General features: G+C 32.4%; 2 protein-coding genes across 2 annotated transcripts; both read left to right on the forward strand.

The window, feature by feature from the left end:
* Positions 1-4251, forward strand: LOC104597334 (subtilisin-like protease SBT4.3). The gene is made up of 10 exons (XM_019197737.2): positions 1-139; positions 302-393; positions 516-607; positions 704-950; positions 1500-2004; positions 2156-2250; positions 2397-2615; positions 3082-3193; positions 3284-3497; positions 3611-4251. The coding sequence occupies exons 1-10, from the start codon at positions 44-46 to the stop codon at positions 4132-4134; spliced, it is 2196 nt and encodes a 731-aa protein (XP_019053282.2). The 5' UTR covers positions 1-43; the 3' UTR covers positions 4135-4251.
* A 10606-nt stretch (positions 4252-14857) lies between these two features.
* On the forward strand, positions 14858-19381 carry LOC104597067 (uncharacterized). Its single transcript, XM_010258458.2, has 5 exons — positions 14858-15010; positions 15154-15274; positions 15396-15499; positions 18768-18899; positions 19001-19381. Exons 1-5 carry the CDS (start codon positions 15008-15010, stop codon positions 19025-19027), a joined length of 387 nt encoding a protein of 128 aa, XP_010256760.1. The 5' UTR covers positions 14858-15007; the 3' UTR covers positions 19028-19381.
* Positions 19382-20514: the final 1133 nt, after the last annotated feature.

Consider the following 20514-nt stretch of genomic DNA (forward strand, 5'->3'; position numbering starts at 1 on the left):
ATGTCTTACCCGTCGTTGAATATACAGAGTCCAAGAATCAAGAATGGCCATCTTGAGGTCTCTTTCCTTTTCTCATATTTCAGTAATCTTCCTTGCCATCATTAGCATCCAATGTGGAGCCATTGACGAAGAGAGGAAGGTAAGTCGTTAGATGTTCTTCTGTTACAGTCATCTTCTATATAGTCCATAAGAAAATATGATCTTAGATAAACCACTTCTTGATCTCGCCACGGCTGATATGAGATTATCCAGAAATGGGTCATATCGTGGTTTTTTCATGGTGATGATGTTAATGATGCAGGTTCACATCGTGTACATGGGGGCCCTTCCTGAGAGTCAATACTCACTTACATCTCACCACATTAACATTCTAGAGGAAGTTGTTGAAGAAAGGTATGCCATGCATATACATGAAAATAACCAAAGCTGTTCTAATTTATAGCTCTTATTCTTCTTGTCTTGTGGTTTTATTTGTGTTGCTTCTGATTAGCGGAGTGTTAATTTGTTCCTTGAAGCAACGCGACTGAGTCCCTTGTCCACAGCTATAAAAGAAGTTTTAATGGATTTGCAGCCAAGCTAAATGATCGAGAGAGACAGAAACTTGCTAGTTAGTAACCCGAGATATATACGCCAAAGATAAAATTTGATTCCATCTATCATGGTTATGTGATTAAAGCATGTCTTTGGTGTCATATATATGCAGGGAAGGAAGGCGTAGTATCTGTGTTTCCAAGTAGAAGCCTCCAACTTCAGACCACGAGATCTTGGGATTTCATGGGTTTAACTGAAACTGTGAAAAGAGTGCCAGAGGTTGAGGGTGATGTGATAATTGGTGTCATTGACAGTGGAATCTGGCCCGAGTCTGAGAGCTTTAGTGATGAAGGATTCGGTCCTCCTCCTAAGAAATGGAAGGGCGCTTGTAATGGTGGCAAAAACTTCACGTGCAACAAGTAATATATAATTCTCTTGCATCTTTTACTCTTTTGGCTGTGTGTCCATACGAATGAAGTCTGTTTTAATAAGTTCCCTGATTTTATTTTTGCCATCTTAATTAAGAGGATGAGATTTTTAATTATAATGTAGCTAGGTTGGGTTCTACTTCAATTAATATTGTATATATCTTCCCATCACTCAAAACTCAGGTTTTTGATCTCCCTGCTATTGCTATTAGTACTAGTGCTGCAAGTAGGGTTGTCAATGGATGGGTTTTGGGTTGGACCCGTCCAGTCTATGCATTGACATTACATGAAAATATTAAAATATTCTGATTGGTTTAAATAATTTTATGGGGGGGGGGCATTAAAGATTTGTTGTATTAGTAATTCTTTGCCAATTGTGCTATTTAGCTGCATTTGGCATTCCTTAACTTGTTTTTAAGGACTTATCTCCTTTTTGCATGCAGTTAAAAACTGAATGTTCTAAGTCCTTAAAATAAGGAATGCCAAATGCAACCTTAGCTAAATATGATTAATCTGAAACTGTAATGGTTGCATGTGCAGCAAGCTCATTGGTGCACGAACTTACACAGATCTAGGGCCAGATAATACAGCAAGGGACACGGTAGGACATGGGTCACACACCGCATCGACAGCAGCAGGGAACAAAGTGAAGGATGCAGGTTTTTACGGATTGGCTCAAGGAAATGCAAGGGGAGGAGTGCCATCAGCTAGGATTGCTGCTTACAAGGTCTGCGCCGAAGGTGGGTGTTCTGATGCCGATATCCTGGCTGCTTTCGACGACGCCATTGCTGATGGTGTAGACATAATCTCCATTTCACTTGGATCGAGTCTTGCTATTGATATGGTCCAGGATTCCATTGCCATCGGTTCATTTCATGCCATGCAGAATGGCATCCTTACCTCACATTCTGCTGGGAATAGTGGTCCTGGTTTAGGGACAACCGCAAGTGTTGCACCATGGCTTCTTAGTGTAGCAGCAAGTAGTACAGATCGTCGGATTATTGACAAGGTTGTTTTAGGGGATGGTACAACGACGACGCTTGTGGTAAGCGTCATGATCTAGCTACTTTCTCAAATTTAAAAATTTAATGACGCTTGAGCTTGACCCAATTAATAATTAATATATACAAATATGCATGCATATGATCTGATCATGTATGCATGTTTGTCTTGTGTTCAACTCTCTGCGCATGCAGGGCACTTCTGTTAATTCATTTGATTTGAAAGGAGAAAAGTTCGATCTGATATATGGGAAAAATGCTTCACTCCGATGTTCTGATGATGATGTTCGGTATATATGCTAATTAATTAATTTGTTTTCTGGCCTGTCTGCCCTGCTAACTGAATTAATTAATTTCTTCAATGAAAGAAGAACAAGTACGTACTACGTAGTAGTAATAATTAAAAATCTTAATTAATTTGCTGTGTGCATTTCAGGCTTTGCAAAAATGGTTGCTTAGATGCTAATTTAGTGAAGGGGAAGGTTGTGGTTTGCGATGAGGTTTCCAAAGGAGAGGAGCCTGTGCATGCTCGTGCTCTTGGGACAATAATGATAGATAATAGATTCAATGATTTTGGTCGTATTTATCCTCTTCCTGCAACATTGTTAATCCCTGAAAATGGGGAAAAGGTTAAGTCTTACATGAACTCCACAAGGTAAGTGTAGAAACTTCCCCTCTAGCTATTTGTGTTCGGCTCTTACAGCAGGTTTGATTAATATATAGTTACCTGCAAATTGGAATGAAATTTGGTTTAGTTCGAGTTTTCCGTATCTGCTGTGATCACTGCATTCTTGTGGTCACTGACATGTCTGTGATCCAACCTAAAAGATAATCACCTGATATGTTTGTTCTATTGGACGGTCAGAAGAATGTGCTGTAATTAACCATATATGGTAGGAGAGGAGTAGATGCGACCTTGCTGCTTAATTCCAAACTATTACTTCATCAAGTTTAGGTTACTGCTTAATGTTGATGAACATAGTTTTTGGTTGTCTATGAGATTTCAACACAACACTTGTTTGGTTTTTGGGCCTCTAAAAACAAAATTTAATACAAAAAAAAAAAAAAGTTTTATGTTTATCCTTTGGTGGTTTAATATGCTCTATATTATTTATCCTCAGAAATCCTCAAGCAAACATCTTAAAAAGTGAAGCTATACACGATTCAATTGCTCCAGTTGTTGCTTCATTCTCCTCTCGTGGTCCAAATGTCATTATTGCAGAGATTATCAAGGTTTGGTCATTCTTTAATATCACAAATGCCATTTATTTCATTATAGTGCTTCTCCTGAAAGGTGATTTTTGAAAATTATATTGCATGCAGCCAGATATAAGTGCTCCAGGAGTAGATATTTTGGCTGCATTTTCACCTCTTGCTTCACCATCAGGCATCAAATCAGATAAAAGGTCAGTGAAGTACAGCATAATGTCTGGGACCTCCATGGCTTGCCCTCATGTCACAGGTGCAGCTGCTTATGTTAAAAGTTTCCATCCTGAGTGGTCGCCTTCTGCCATAAAATCTGCTCTTATGACTACAGGTTTTAATTTATGGTTTTCTGGATTTCAACATCTTCTTAGCCAAATCGATTTGTTATGTATTGTAACACACTATTTTCCTCTTTCTTTCTTTCTTTCTTTCTTTTTTTTTTAGCTTGGCCCATGAATGCTACTAAAAATGAACTGGAATTTGCTTATGGTGCTGGCCACATTGATCCAGTGAAAGCTGTGAACCCTGGTTTAGTTTATGAAACTCTTAAAAGCGATTACATACAAATGCTTTGCAATATTAATTATGATTCTTGGAGGATTAGAGAAATAACAGGAGAGAGAATCAGTTGCCCGGAAGCAAGTCAAGGCTCAGCTAAGGACCTGAATTACCCTTCAATGGGAGTGATGGTTACAGGAGAAAAGGCTTTCAAAAGTAATTGGACGAGGACAGTTACCAATGTTGGCTCGGCTAATTCCATATACAAGGCAACAGTGACTTCAGATCCTAAGCTTCAAATCACGGTTAACCCTGATGTTCTTTCCTTCCAGGCGTTGAATGAAAATAAGACTTTTGTTGTGACTGTTGCAGGCGGAGAGTTGCCGGATAATACTGTTTATTCTGCATCATTGGTGTGGTCTGACGGCACTCATAGTGTTAGAAGTCCTATTGTTGTATACACAAATTAATTATGTTGTTTAAACAGATCGACGACCATGTTATCTCTTGAATCATGTTAGAATCAAGTATTGTCAAATTCATTTTGGTCCAGAAAATGATATACCATTGATATAGTAAGAGCTTTTTGCTAATGGTGTTTGTTTCCTTCTAAGTATGATTTTGGGTAAATTGCTGAAACCTCCCCTTAACTTTGATAAAATTGCAATCACCTTCTATAATTTTTTTGACACAGTTGCAAATAGACCCCCCTTGTTAGAATCCTATAAATTTCATGGCTGCATATCCATGAAATTACTATTGAGGTTGGTTTCTACAGAAGAAAAAACAATATAAACTTTATAAGCAACAACAAAAAAAAAAATAGAATTTATTACAGCTTTACCTTTGAGTGATTGATATGAAGGGCAAACTTGAAAAATAAATCTATTTCAGAAAAGATATTGGAAGGGTTTATTTTAGAAAATAAACATTTTGGTAAAAAGTAACTGCATGGATATTTTAGACATTTTAATGCCTCTTATTTTAGTAGATTCTAACAAAGGGGATCTACTTACAACTATGTCCAAAGTCTAGAAGAGGTGAATGCAATTACTAAACTTTAGGGAAGGTTTCAGCAATTTACCTTATGATTTATTGCAAGTATCATATAACTATGTTAATGTCTCTCTTCTTGTATTGTTTTGATGAATTTTCATTAATTGGCTAGTGTATTTAAGTCTAAAGAGATACAGACTGATCTTTTGAGGGTCTGATCTAAAACCAATTACTTTTAGTCTCTCACATGTATGTGCATTTACACGTCTAATAGAAAATGCTCAAAAATCTGTTACCAACAAAAAAAGAAAATAGAAAATGCTGAAAAATCAGCTACTCCCGTTGGAGTAGCCTTGGGTTAGAACGGTGAAACCATGTCATGTCACATGTGCCAGCCCTTTGAAATCTTGAGCAATATGCCATGTATTGCTCATATCGTGTTGATATGTTAAACCTTGGTTTGGCGAGTATTACCCCTTGTTCAACACTCCCTGCAATCCAATATGAATATATCACCTATGCAAATAATTAAATACAAAACATCCCGTGAACTACTTTTTAATGTTTCTTAAGTATATCCATGGCCACAGTAGATGTGCTTTCTCATTGTAACTCATTTGTGTAGACTTATTTCTTATTCACCGTAAAGTTTCCATCTTGATCTGATGTGGGTTGCCCTTATTAGAGAATAACAACGTATTCAGGGACCTCGCATAACAACTTAAGCATTTAAGTTGAACAGCCCTTTACTATATAGTATAAGTACCGTAGGAGCCAAAGAAATTAACTGAGGGGGGATATCTTTTGCACAAAAGTAGCTATAAAATATAAAAAGCCTTTCCAAAATGGCAAAATATTAGTTTATGTTTGGGTATACTTCTACTTTTGTACTATTGATAGTATGATAGTACAAAGTACAAATACAACTTTTACTTGGTATTTTTGCTTTGAAAATTATTTGGGTAAAAAATTTTGAAAAGCATACTTTAAAAAACAGAAGTACCATTTCTGTTTGGCAAAAGCACCCTATCATTCATGTGATTCATCAGATCTTATACATGACAAAGGCCACATTACCCATGATTAGCCACCTGTATACTCTAAAGATACATACACATGTCACATGCACACATCATGTACACGTGTCAACCACTTGAATTGGCACTTGGTTTAGGAAACAAAGTGGTTTTGCACAAGTATAATGCTATATATAACATTACGATAAACAAGCTATAAAAACATTCCATTAAGCTTCAAGAATAGTTTAGAAAATTAAGAAGTCGACAACAGTGATTCTAGTGGCAGTAAACATGCAATAAACATACCATCCATTAAGCTTGAAGATATTGCACGAAATGGAGAAAAACATTAAAAGAAAAAGGGAAAATATGAAACTGGGATCCATACCTGCGATTTCAGTGAGGATTGTGCTTCCGGTGGCAATGATGGTTGGAGATGGGCGATGGCAGAACGAGAACCCGTGGTGGCAAAGAGGTTAGGGCTTGAAGACAACAAGCGAATGGGAGAGTCTTGATCGAGGGGTTTTACCTAAAGGATGGTCACCCTTCACAAGAAATGGAAGCAAAACTTCCCCAAAATAACAAAGTAATAAAAGTTGACTTCGTGCTTTTGGGGAGTTTCGTGCTTTTAAAAAGTATGAAAGTCAAAGTAGGAAATACGTCATCCAAACACGATGTGGTGTTTTTCGTACTTTCATAAAAGTACTTTTGAAAAGTCTATATATCCAAACAGGGCCTCAATCTTTATGCTTTTGTGCACCCTAAGATTTTGTTTACTTTGAAGGAAAAAAGCTGAGAAACCTTTGCAAATCTTGTATAAACCAAACAGAACATAAGATTTTTTACTTTTGGTTGACAAAACTTCACTTAGAAACATCAACAACATGAACTATACAAGCAGGAGGGAAGGCTATACTAGTTCTTAGATGCTAGAGCAATAAAGGACTGACTGAATTTGATAGCTTTTTTACAGGGTGTGGCATCAATGATAAAGCAAGCTACAGCCCGTAAAACAGCCATCAAATTCAGTTTAATCCGTTCTCTTACAGATCATGCGCAACTAAGATTTTAATTTGTAACTAACACAACATCCTTATTCCTACCCACAATAATGTTTTTAGCCTCTTGAGATCGTTTTTATGGGATTGCTGATCTGCAAGTTTGATTGATATCTAACTAAAATAAACAAGCCAAAAGTAAGTAGAAACGAAATCAGAATTTTATCAAAGCAGATTTTATGATTCAAATGATTCAAAGTAAATATTATTTTGGATAGGCTTGCACCAGATTCGGTTCTATATTCCTCAAATGATAGAATATCTCTACAATTTTTTTCCTCCTAATGCTGCATTTACTTATACTAGAAAGCGTGCAAGTACTTTGTACTAGATGATAATAATGATAGTAATAATGTATCCGAAAAAAAGTCTTTTACACACTGCATCCACACTTTCTAGTATATATATATATATATATATATATATATATATATATATATATATATATTTATTTATTTATTTATTTATTTCTGTGATTTTTTATACTTTTTGGTGTTTTCTACAATTTTTATTTTCTGATTTTGTTTTCCAATTTTTGTAGTTTTTATAATTTAAAAATATTTTTATTTTGTTTGCAATTTCTATAGTTTTCAATATTTTTTGCAATTTATGTGCTTTTATGTATTTTATATTTGAAAATATTTTTTGAACTTTTTCCTTTTTTCATGTCTTTTTAGTTAAAATATATATGTGTATATTTTACATTTTTGTATAACGGGTAAAATGGTAATCTAGTAACACTCGTTAGCCTATTTAAGGTCAAATTAATGACATGAGGTTCCCTGGACATTTTGAAAAGTTATGGCGAGTTAAAGAAAAATGTTGAAAAGTCATGTTGAATTTTAGACAATTTTCCTTTTTTTTTAATTTGATTAACAAAAGTATCATACATGTGTCTAACTTTTATACGCTTTTGTAATTTTTTATATCTATTTATATTTTGAAAATTTTATTACCAAACTATGACTTAATAGGTTTATCAATTTGATTTGAATTGTTGAATTGCTTAGTCATCACTTGGATAAATAATGTTTTTGTTTTTTAGCTAGTCTTAAAATATATGGGTTTATATTATTAAAAATATTGATATAGATCTAATCAATACCATTTATTGGTGAAAATAATTTAAATATAGGATTTAATAAGAGAAAATGGGAGTTAATACCTTTAAGTATAAAACTTAATGAAAGGGGATTAAATGAGGTGGAAATTAATAATTGAAGTTGCATTTTCAACCCTTACAATTAGAAATGTAATAAATAGACAAATATGGGCATTTTAGTAGCTATTAAAATTTGGCATTAAAGTTGTAATAAAATGACTTTTATACCCTTTATCAAACAAAGAAATAGAGGATAATTTTAGTAAAAAAAAAAACTTTTACTATGCATCTGCACTTTTATATATAGTATAGGTCTTTTATCTTTTATTCATTTATAAAAAATGTAAAATTTAAATAAAGGGAATTGAATGAAGTGAAAAGCAGTAGTTCAATTTACGATTTAAACCTTACAATTAAATATGAACTAAATTAAAAAATGAGTATTTTAGTCAATGTTTTAAAAATCAGACCAGACTAGATAGGTCATCGGTTTCGTTTTGGCCTTTAACCGCTATTTTACAAAAAAAAAAAGCATTAAAATGGTCAAATAACTGCTGATCCAGACAGTTTAACTATTAAAATGTTTGACCTGATCAATGGTTCTCGGATTTCTTTCAAACTAATTCAAAACTTGTTATTTATTTTAAAAATAGAAATTATAAAATAAAATAAAAAAAGATAAAAGAAATTTGTATATCTCAAAATCTTGTTCAATTATTCCTAATGGCCAAAATTAGTTAGGGTTTTTAGTTATTCTATTTTGATTTTAAGTTTTCTCATTTCTGTGATTCTTTTTAAGTTGTAACAACAACAAAAATGCAACTCCAATGAAGAAATTGAAAATTTTATACAAAAAGATGAGAGATCAACCACCGATCTTATATTAAAATCTGGCATACACCAATGAATCAAATGATCTAGGATTTGATAGAGATTTAGAGAGATGAAAAATATGTAAGAAGAAGGCAAGCGGTGTTATAGTGACGGTTGAACCATTGACTTAGATACCGGAAGACAAAGCGGTTCTATTTTTGGGTTGGTAATTTTCTATATTTATTTCTATTTTAAAAAATTTATTACCTAACTTTGACCTCATAGGTTTATCAATTTGATTTGAATGGTTGAATTGCTTAGCCATCACTTTAAAAAATAATGTTTTTTGTTTTTTAGACAATTTTAAAATATATAGTTTATATTGTTAAAAATATTAAGATATATCTAGTTAGTACCATTTATTGGTGAAAGTTAATTTAAATATAGGACTTAATAAGAGAAATAGGAGTTAATTAATACCTTTAAGTATAAGACTTAATGAGTGGGGATTAAATAAGGTGGAAAGTAATAATTGAATTTACATTTTCAACCCATACAATTATAGATGGATTACATACACAAATAATGGCCATTATAGTAGCCATTAAAGCTGACATTAAAGCCATAATAAAATGATTTTTATACCCTTTTTTCAGACAAAGAAATAGAGGGTAATTTTAGTCCAAAAAAAGTTTCACACTTTTATATATAGTATAGATGTAAAAAGGCTATAAAAGAGGCAAAAAAACTAAATTTAGGCTATATTTAATTTTGGAAGTGGAATTTTTAATAAAAATTAATTAATTATTGCCTCGATTCTAGAAAAATGAGATAGTTTATTTATTTCCCATATCATTTTGAATTTTTCTAGAATGTGAATCGTCATCTCTCTCCCTCTCAGTCCAAACACAAGATTGAGAACATTCTATAGTGATTTAAAACAAAACAAACGAATTGAACAAATAAAATGAATACCCCTGTTATTGTGTACTAACGGGGACCTGTGTGATGCACAGGCTTTGTTAAGCGGAAGTTAAACAATAGAAATACATAGGAGTATATAATTGGTTTATATTTTAACTTTTTAATAATCAATCCAATCAAACTTTACTTGAGTTGGTCGATTTCTAGTATTTTCGATCGGCTTTGGTTTAACAATTTTTCAACTCGACCAAGTTAGGTTAGTTTCGATTTGGCCATTTGTAAATCGACAAAAACTAAACTGAATCAAACCATAGTTATATAATAATATTTTATATTTTAAATATAATTTTTTAATATAGGAAAGTGGGAAAATTCCCATATTTCTTAATCTAAAATTTTTATGTCATAAATTTATTTTTAAAATTTTTTTAATAATACCAATGTCATTTATTAAATTTAAATTTAATTTTTAAGTTTAAATCTTTTGAATAGACAAACTAAACCAAAAATAAACCCAACCTGATAAAACCTGAGTTGGCGGGTTTTCACTAATGGTCAAGGTTTTTAAAACTGAACCAGACAACGAACTAGTCAGGGGTGGTCTAGTTGAACGGTTTGACTACCCGGGCCAGCGGCTTTCTGACCAAATCAATGGTTTTTGGGGAAATAACGGTTCTGGGGTAAAACAAAATTGGTCACCTTCCTTGTTTTTCCAGTTCGACCGTCCAGTCTAGTCCGGTTTTGAAAATCATGCTAATGGTCAATCGATTTCGGGTGACAAACTCCCAACCTAACTAGGTCGGTTTGGTTGGCGAAATAGCTTGCAATCAAGCTGACCCAATCCTTGAAAATAAATTTATCTAATAAGAATACAATAAATACTAAAAATACATTAAACTAGTCAATAAATAGTGTAATCTCAAATAATAGTTTAGTCTCTAATAAATATTAATCATTAAATTATAAAAAAATACATAATTACTAAAAATAAATTTATAACAAAAATACAATAAATATGATAAATTAAATTTCAAAAGTTAAATAATAGTTGTTTAATCTCCAATAATTATTGACAATTTAATGTTAAATAACAAAACACAAATAGATTTATAAATAATTATTGAAAACATATTTATAAAAAAAATACAATAAATAATTACTAAAAATAAAATAAATATTAATTTTAGTATATATATAAATATAAATATATAATGAATATACACTATTATTGTAAAATCATTACTAATAAATCTTTTTTTTTGAAAGTTATTTTCTGTAATTATTAATTGTTATAAGTGAAACTAGTTATTTAAATAATATTATTATTTAATTTTTTAAAATATTAATTGTTTGTTGAATTTAATAATCCATAAAATTATAATTAGTACTATTATTACATAATTCATCGTTAATTTTGTTATTTTAACTATTTAAAATTAGATTGACAATTTAATGTTAATTTTGTTCTTTTAACTATTGACAATTTAATGTTAAATAACAAAACACAAATAGATTTATAAATAATTATTGAAAACACATTTATCAAAAAAATACAATAAATAATTACTAAAAATAAAATAAATATTAATTTTAGTATATATATACTAAAATATAAATATATAATGAATATACACTATTATTGTAAAATCATTACTAATAAATGTTTTTTTTGAAAGTTATTTTCTGTAATTATTAATTGTTATAAGTGAAACTAGTTATTTAAATAATATTATTATTTAATTTTTTAAAATATTAATTGTTTGTTGAATTTAATAATTCATAAAATTATAATTAGTACTATTATTACATAATTCATCATTAATTTTGTTATTTTAACTATTTAAAATTTAGTCATGTTAAGTATTTCGTTATTTAAATATTTAAATAATATGTAAAATATTTAAAATTTTTCATTATTTGAATTTTATTTATTTTAATGTTATTATGTAATATTAAATATTTTGTTATATAATTATTTAGTTATTTTTAATGTTTTATTATTTAAGATATTTAGTTATTGAAATATTTAAATAATGTTTTATTTTTAATGTTAATTTTTTTATTATTTGAATAACATTTAAATTGTAAAATTGTAATTTATATTGTTACTACATAATTTCATGATGAATTTTGTAAAAATATAGAATTATTAATAATATGAATATTATTAAATATATTATAATTAATTTTTGTGTTTGGTATAAATATTTTAAAGTTAGTATTTAATTTCGTTATAATATTTAAATAGTTCTGAAATTTTTTAATTGAAACTTTATTTAGATAGATTAGATAAAAAGTGGGGGAGAGAGGATAAATAGGAATTAGAGATAATTTAGGAGGGAATATCTCTACTAAATTAGAGATAAATTTAAGGGATAAATAGGATTTAGAGATAATTTAGGAAATAAATAGGAATTAGAGACGATTTAGGAGAAAGTGGAGGAAAGTGATGCCACTTGGCTAAAGGTTAGAAAAGCAATCCCTCCTTCTTTATGGGTGTTAGAATTAGTTAGGCCTATGTTATTTCCTTATTGGTTTAATGAATAATTGTGTGAAATTAAAAAAAAATATACAAAATTCAAAAAAAGGAAATTAGGAAGGGGGTTTAAGGCATGGTGACCTGGACCGTCTTGTTATGTATATCTATAGATAGATATATATGCATATATGTATGGTTTATTAAAAAGTTATGCATCTATACATGTATGCATGCAAATATGTGTTTATATATACATCTCAAGTCCAACCCGGAAAATTAAAAATCCCGAACTTTTAGGCCTAGGCTTAGCTCAAGAATAAAAAATCTAAGCCAAACACATGTAAAATTGTGGGATAGGTTGGTTTGGGATCATGTTGGGCCCGCCCAAGTTGCATCCTAGTGGGGACCATACTCTCCATCCTTGTCCTCAATCAAAAATCAACCTCCATCTCTGATCACCGATGGAGGCAAGCTCCCATCAAGGGACCAAACCCCCTAAATTCTCTTTTTTAATTAAAAGTACTTACTTTGGAAAAAAAAATCATTAACCAAAATTGATTGAGTACTTAACTAACATAATTAATAACCGAGATAACATGAAAATTGAAATATGTCTAATATATATAGTGGCACCATTATCATTGTCATCATCTATGCCTTATCCCAACTATATGGGGTTGGTTACATAAATATTGTTTTGCCAATCTATTCAATTTAAAGCCATATCTACTATTTAAATTATCAATGCTTAAATCATTTCTTACTACTTCTACTCATATCTTTTTTGGTCTATACCTATTTCTTCTAGTTCTAGTCCCTTCCACTTGTAATAAATCTTTAAATTCTCTTTTTTAATTAAAACCTTACTTTGGGATTTTTGTTAATGAATCTTACTTTGGGAATTACTTAAAATAAAGAAAAAATCATTAAGCTAAATTGATTTAGCACTTAAGTAACATAATTAATCACCAAATAACATGGGAATTGAAATTTGTCCAAAACTGATATTGTTTGACAACTATACATCATCATCATCCATGCCTTATCCCAACTATATGGGATTGGCTACATGAATCCTGTTGGCAAATCCATGTCCTTTATGGTCTATCCCTAGCTCTTTTATCCCCTTTTACTTGTAACAAATCACTCTTAATTGAAGTTATTGGTGACCTTTTATGCAAATGACTAAAACATTTTAGTCTACTCTCTTTCATTTTATTACATATTTGAGCTACTCAAAGTTGGATAAGGGTGGGGACTTCACTCCCCATCCTAGGGACTGGGAATTACCGTTCATATCTTCTTTCACATATAAAAGAAAGTTTAAAATATGCATATTATACTAACCAAGCAATTTTGATATAAATTAAGGTGAAATTGTTACAAAAAACTAAGGGTGGACACCAATTAATCAAAAACTATTTGTTAGCCATTTGGGAAAAAACTCAATTCAGCATAAACCAAAATTGAGCTTTGAGCGCTTGATTGTTAGTTGAGTGCAAATAGTATGAAGAAGCTCAACTCACGAAGCTTGCAATCCTAATCGAAACTTATATATTACATTATCAATTTATATATGTATAATAAGAAAGAAATTTTTATATGAAGCTTGGTTCACTATTGAGTTTCAGATGAATTGGACTCAAACATATGACCTTTGAATCTAGTCAATTTTGTTGACACCAATCTAGCCAAATTTGAACTAATAGTTTTTGCTTAGATTGAATTCGAGCCCAAAATCAAACAATACTTGTTCTATGGAGTTGAGATCAAATAATCTTGATATTAAGCTCGGCTTGTATCCAACTATCCACCCCTGCTGCCAAAAATTTAACAAACTAGGTTGCCATGGGTTGAGTTACAAATTTGTTAATTTTTTAAAGTCCTTGATCATAATCCAAGCCAATGTGGTTGAAATTCTTTAAGCTGCCATTTGAGAGTGTTTATTTTTAAGCATTTATTCAAATAAACACTTATTTTAGATCAAAATCACATAATAAGTACTTGTATGCTTTTGGGAAATAAGCCCAATAAATGCTTATTCATACCAATAAACCCATTTTTAAGCATTTATTGCTTTCTGACCCATCTTTAGCCCGACATACTTATACTACCCCTAGGACTGTTTACGGGTCGGGTTGGGTCGGTTTATTGAGGTTTTTCCAACTGATCCAACGTAGTTGGGTTACCTGAGATGGAAACCGAAATCGACCTAGTGTTAAGCAAAACCGATCTGGTCGGTTTGAATCGGGTTGGGTCAGTTTGGGCCGGTTTCGGCACTAAGTTCATCCATGCCCCCCATGGCCCATGTGCCTATGTGGTGCAAGTTTGGGTTGTCAGATATTTCAGTTTTTATGTAAAACTGAAGTATCTTTATTTAACAGTTTTAAATATAAAATATATTTAAATTAAAATCGAAATATATATTTAAATAGATTAAGTCGGTTTAATTTAAAATCGAAATATATATTTAAATAGTTAAGTAGGAACTAAGTCGGTTCGGTCCGGGTCGGTTTTGATTTTCAAACAAGAAAACTGAAACCGACCTGAACCATCGATTTATGAATTTATACAACCTGAAACCGACCGATACTAATGAAAACCCAACCGACTCAGGTTGGGTTGGTCCGACTTAGTCGGTTTGGTCGGGTTGGGCCTTCTTATGAACAGCCCTAACTACCCCATTCGAGTGAATTACTTTTTGGTGGTAACCGGCAAGTGCTAAATAAGCACTGTTACAATAAGCAATTATTTTAGCAATAAGCACTCCCAAACAAGGCCTTTAATTGGGCAACGCGACTTACCCAATTTGCTAACCCATGGTGGGTAACCAAACACTTGACATATATAAACCCGTTTCCCCGTCCTCAATCCTCCCTCCTTAAACCCTTCCGGTGCATACTTTCGCTGTTCAAAACCCTAGTTTCGTCGGTTGCCCTTTGATCAACAAAAATGGTACCAACTTCTTCCTCCTCTCTTTTTTCTATGCATAACCTCTGCTTTGTCTTTAGTAGTTTTACATCAATTTGCTTCTTTTGGGGGCTGGTGTTTTGGTCTTACTTATTCTTGTGATACTTTTTCTGTTTGATTGATACAAGACCGCCGAAGCCGTGAATCCGAAAGCATACCCTCTCGCAGATGCACAACTAACCATAACAATATTGGACCTTATTCAACAAGCTGCCAACTACAAGCAGCTGAAGAAGGGAGCGAATGAAGGTTATTATTTGCGTAGATTTTGCCTTCACATCTCTCGTTTTTTTGTGTTTTTTTTTTTTTAATTTTTTTGGAGAGTAGTTTTGGTGTTTCTAATGCAGCTTTCCTCTCCTTCTGATTACAGCGACGAAGACACTGAACAGGGGTATTTCGGAGTTTGTAGTGATGGCGGCTGATACCGAGCCTCTTGAAATTCTTCTACATCTTCCCCTACTAGCCGAAGATAAGGTAACTTTCTGAGTTTTTTTTTTTTTTTTGTAGTGCGTTCGATTATATTATGGTTTATGGATTTAAGCATTCCGATTATTCCGTGATATAATTGCAATGTGTGGTTATGCATTACTTTTCTAGCCTACTAATGGTGAGAATATTATCCTTTTTCCCGAGTCAAAACTCAGAAAATAATTCGGTTACTTATCAGTGTAATAAACAAATGTTATATTTCAAAAAAATGATTAAAAGGATGAAGGATAATTAGATTTTCGTTTTCTGTGGGGGAGGGGCTTATGATTAAGGTTGCTGAGGTCTGGAAATATTTGTAGCATGAACTACTGTTCGGAGCATACCTTCAACAATTTACAATTTAACATTACTAATTTCTTAATTGCCTGCCAACCTGGGGGTTGTTGAGTCCATTTCAATAAAAGGACTAGATTTTTTTTTCAGGTTCAATGTGGTTTTATTTTCTTTTATATTTGTTCTTTCAGGCAAATGGTACGTTAAATGCCATCTTGCTCATCAATTTTCAATCTTGTTAGATATGTGCAGGTCAGCTGAACTGACTAGATTACTTATTTCTGGTAGAACATATATTTCTCACAATGTGCCCTTTGATGTTGAAGGCCTAAGGCTGTACATATATCTTTTGATTTCTTGCTTTGTTAACCATGGGCAGACATTGCAGATGGGTTATTATGTAAAAGTAGCTATTCAGTTAACCATTATCATGTGAATGATCTTGACCACATTGCTTAAAAATGAGTTTTACTGCGCAGTTATGATACACGTTTATGCTATCAAACACGTGATATCATGATTAATATGTAACAGAAATGTAAGCAAGGATATATCTATAAAAAAAATGTAAACAAGGATGTTGGATTCTTTGATAGTCCATATATTCTGTTAGTCAGAATCAGAAGTCAAATTATAGGCTTTCCCAAACCGGAAACACAATAAACAAGTACAAATTAAAAGTAGGGTGATAGTTGCTGATAAAAAAAATAGTAGGGTGAAGGTCAACCTGGCACTAACGGAACTATTGTTTTGATCTTTTTTGTCTCGCTGTCTTGGTTCTTGGATACTGGAGGTGGTTGAGTTGATTTTTGTTGACAATAGCTAAAGTCTTAAAAAATACTAACACATCAAGAACCTGCAATGTATGATTGTCAATGGAGCCGGAAAGTCTGATACCTGATCTGGGATCCAATCCAATTATTTCAGATTTAGGCGATTCATTACATAATTAGATTGGATGTGAATTTGACCCTATCTGATCTGATTAAAATCTGAGTCTGATTGAATTTTATATGATATACATAGATTGATAAGCATATATATATATATATATATATATATATATATATAGACATATACATAGATTAATAAATTCAGTAACTTATGTTCATATAATTTTATGCTATATGTATAAGTTAAAAGTGACTAATTGGATAGGTTTAAGATGTGACTGGACCCAATCTAAATCTGATCCAATTACAGCCATATGGTTGATGACACCTGGGTACTTACTGGATGCTTAGTCTACCTATATCAATGCAAATTTACAAACTGTTTTTATAGCTTCTTGTTATATATAAAAAATCCTAAAGATATCGATTAAATGTCATATGATGATTAACTACAAAAAGATATCAATGCGATGTACAAATTACAAGATTACTTGACCAAACAAGGGGTGAGGGGGACCTCTAATTTTGGGACTAGCTGTATTTTTTTTATCTGAGGCTACATCTTGTGCCTCGGTTTGGGATGCTTCAATTGTTGTATATTTGCCTTTGATCTTTTAACAAGTTCCCATCTGCTTATAAAAGAAAGGTGATTAACACCATAAAAAAATACTTGGATCTAAAATTCTAAACTTAAAATGGAACTTGGTTTTTGAGAATGAATACTTTGGATGGTGCTCCCTGTGTTAAATGCAATGTTTGTATTGTATGTGTATATTGGTATCTTTGCATGTGGTGCATCTAACTAGCTGTTGGAAAGCCATACTAGAGTGGCTGCAAGGCTAAATTCCTGAGAACCGAGTTTTTGATTTTATGCTATTTATGGGTCTTATTAATGAGTGCATACAGGGGACAGGACTTCTTTGGCAGCAATGAGTAGCTCCAAAAATTACCACTTTTGTATAACAATTACATAGACAAGATTTCTTTGCATGTCTCACTTTCCAACAAGAAAACAAATGGCAAGTTGGTGGGTTCAGTCATAACTTGACACATAACACGGCTTTCTGGAAACCAAAAGGAGAATTGCCTATTCATTTGTCTTCTAGTATAGATAACTAAAGATAAAATTGAAATGGTTTTTGTTTTGAAAAGTTAATGGCTTGAATAAAATGGTCTTTCTCTTCTTCTTTCTCATGCTTAATTATCTGTGAACCTATGAAGTTAAAGAGATTTGATTATCTCCTTAAACCGACTTCTTTCATCAGGATTGTGTTTTGGTTCTTCATTGTTTTCTATTTTGCTCTGTAACCACCTCTCGAGTAAGATCCTTTTTATTTTTGTTGTTTTTTTTTTAAAAACAGAAAATAGTTTCATTGTTAGGTATTCCCTTGGAATCATGATGAGGAAGGAAGATAAGCAAAGAAAATGGTTTCAGATTGAGCCTATAATTTTGTATTCGAAACCTTTCCTTTTGTTTCAGCTCCCTATTTTGTTTTAGAATAATAAGTATCCCCTTTATTTGAGTTACCTAAAATAGAATGGATTGGTTGGGCATTAACAATCAGTAATCAATTTTCTTTCTCATTTAGAAACTGGTGTTTAAAGAAATCTTGGAAACAGCCTCTCCGTATGTGCCAGGGGTAAGGCTGTGTACATCTGTTCCTCCCCAGATCCCGCATTGGTGGGAGCCTCCTGCACTGGACTGCCCTTTTGTTTAAAGAAATATTGCATTCGTGGCATGTGATGAATGGTGGATTATATTTGGCTATTTCTTAATCCATGTTAGCCCTACATAAAAACATCCACAAGCAAAATTATTAACAATTCAACTAAGGCTATGAATTTTTCATTTAAAACTCGTCAGGGTCAATACCAGTGTTGTAAGACTTGGATTCGATCCGGCAATGAACCATTGAACTGGTGATGCATCAGCATCATGGGTCCCAGTTTTTATGCTTTTTATGGATATACAATTAACCAATGGTTAAACTGTTAAATCGACACCCAGTAAGCTGTCTGGTTATGCATGTAACACTAACGTTTAATTTTTGAAGAGCAATTAACGCTGACATATTTGGTTGTTGCAGAATGTGCCATATGTGTTTGTGCCTTCCAAGCAAGCCCTTGGCCGAGCATGTGGAGTAACAAGACCTGTAATTGCTTGCTCTGTAACGAGCAACGAGGGAAGCCAGTTGAAATCCCAAATACAGCAACTTAAGGTGTGCTCTTGTCGTTTATACTGTATTTATCCCATTCCTTTTCTTTTTTAGGAACCCATGTTCAATTGTTCATATTGCTAAATTTATTAATGGTAATGCAGGATGCCATTGAAAAGCTCCTAATCTAAGAGATGTAGAGACATTCGGTGTGATGGGCCTCTCAGATAATTATAATTGATTCTTCTAGAGGCTTTGACTGACAAGGTTGTTGTGTTTACTAGAGAAGTAAGTTTGCACCGCATTTCAGTTTTCCCATTTCAGGATTTTCTATGAATTACTTAATATGAATGTAAACTTGTTATACAACTGAATCTGTGTTCGAAGGGCGATTGATGATAAACTAAATTATAGATGGTTCAAGGTATTAGTAGGTTTTGAGAGAAGAAATATATTCAAATTACGAGTTCGTGTACTTAATGAAGCTCAAAATAGTTGGAATTCCTAACATTAATGAGCAATACTGTGATGATCTTTATTTTCTACTTTTCTTGATAAGATAAGCTTACCCTTGAAATATCAAGGTTTTTATTTACTACCACTGTAATGAGTTCGGATTAGCTGAATCATGAATGCCCCACCCTGTGGAGCGGGCTATGTGGCAAAGTGAAAGAGTGCACAAACTGCACAGTACGCAAACATTCTCATATCACAAGTTTTATTTTATTTATTTTTGATAAATGACAAATTCTTATGTCACGAGTTCTAACTCACAAATCTAGCGTTTTTTTCTTGTCCTCGGTCAAACCTACTCTTTAAAATTTTAATCTAATCGTTTGATCTCAATCTGCCTCTCTCCAACTTGTGTGATTATTATGGTGAAAGTGTGAAACTCGATGGTGATCAGTGGAGGGAGACACTAAATGGTAGAGGTGGTAGAGAAAGATGTTTGGGGTATGCAGAGAAATAAAGGGTTCGATTATGATTCCAGAAAGACGTGATATTGGAAGCACTTGTGACCTATAAACTTGCATCATAAAATTTAAAACTAGTCGGGTGGGTTAGGCAGCTTGGTTTTCATAAAAATTGATGCGGGGGGTTTTGATTGGTCAATGTCTCTCCCATATCATGTCTTCTACTCCAACATCATAGAGTTTTCTAAAAAATAAAATTTTTGTAATAAGGCCCTTTTTTGTTAAGTTGCTAAATGCATTTATCTAAGCAAGTGTTTTTCAGGAAAGATTTACCTAGGAAAGTGTATTTATCCTTGTTCTTTTATTTCTTAGGTAAATAAGGCAATGACCATTTTAGTCATAAAAATTCATTATTAAAAGGGGTACTTTTTCCTATGTGGAAAAGTTATTTACTTCACTAAGGAGATGGATATCACTTACCTTATACCTAGGAAAATAATCCTTACATAAATGTGAGAAAAGATAATTCTTAGTAATAGCTTATAAGTTATTATTGTATTGGGAACAGGGTTGTGGTGTCATGTGGGTATGAATGTGAGATCAGTTTATGGGTAGGAGATCCTAGCTGTATTTGTTCCTCGATAAGAGGGGTAGAGCAGAATACAACACAGTTGTGACTGCAGGGCTAGTTGTGACTGCAGGGCTAGAAGATTATCTGTTGGAGGAGCCTAGCTCCAGTGGCAGTTTGGCGAGCAACATTCTCC

Source organism: Nelumbo nucifera, chromosome 2, assembly GCF_055504915.1.
Source record: "Nelumbo nucifera cultivar China Antique chromosome 2, China Antique-T2T, whole genome shotgun sequence".
NCBI lineage: Eukaryota > Viridiplantae > Streptophyta > Magnoliopsida > Proteales > Nelumbonaceae > Nelumbo > Nelumbo nucifera.

Bases quoted from the DNA above. Each gene is read 5' to 3' on its own strand.
- LOC104597067 (XM_010258458.2), top strand. The intron at 15,500-18,767 runs GTAACTTTCTGA...TGGTTGTTGCAG, and splicing joins CCCTACTAGCCGAAGATAAG to AATGTGCCATATGTGTTTGT. The intron at 18,900-19,000 runs GTGTGCTCTTGT...ATGGTAATGCAG, and splicing joins CCCAAATACAGCAACTTAAG to GATGCCATTGAAAAGCTCCT.
- LOC104597334 (XM_019197737.2), top strand. From the start codon at position 44: ATGGCCATCTTGAGGTCTCTTTCCTTTTCTCATATTTCAGTAATCTTC. The intron at 2,251-2,396 runs GTATATATGCTA...TGTGCATTTCAG, and splicing joins TGTTCTGATGATGATGTTCG to GCTTTGCAAAAATGGTTGCT. The intron at 2,616-3,081 runs GTAAGTGTAGAA...ATTTATCCTCAG, and splicing joins TCTTACATGAACTCCACAAG to AAATCCTCAAGCAAACATCT.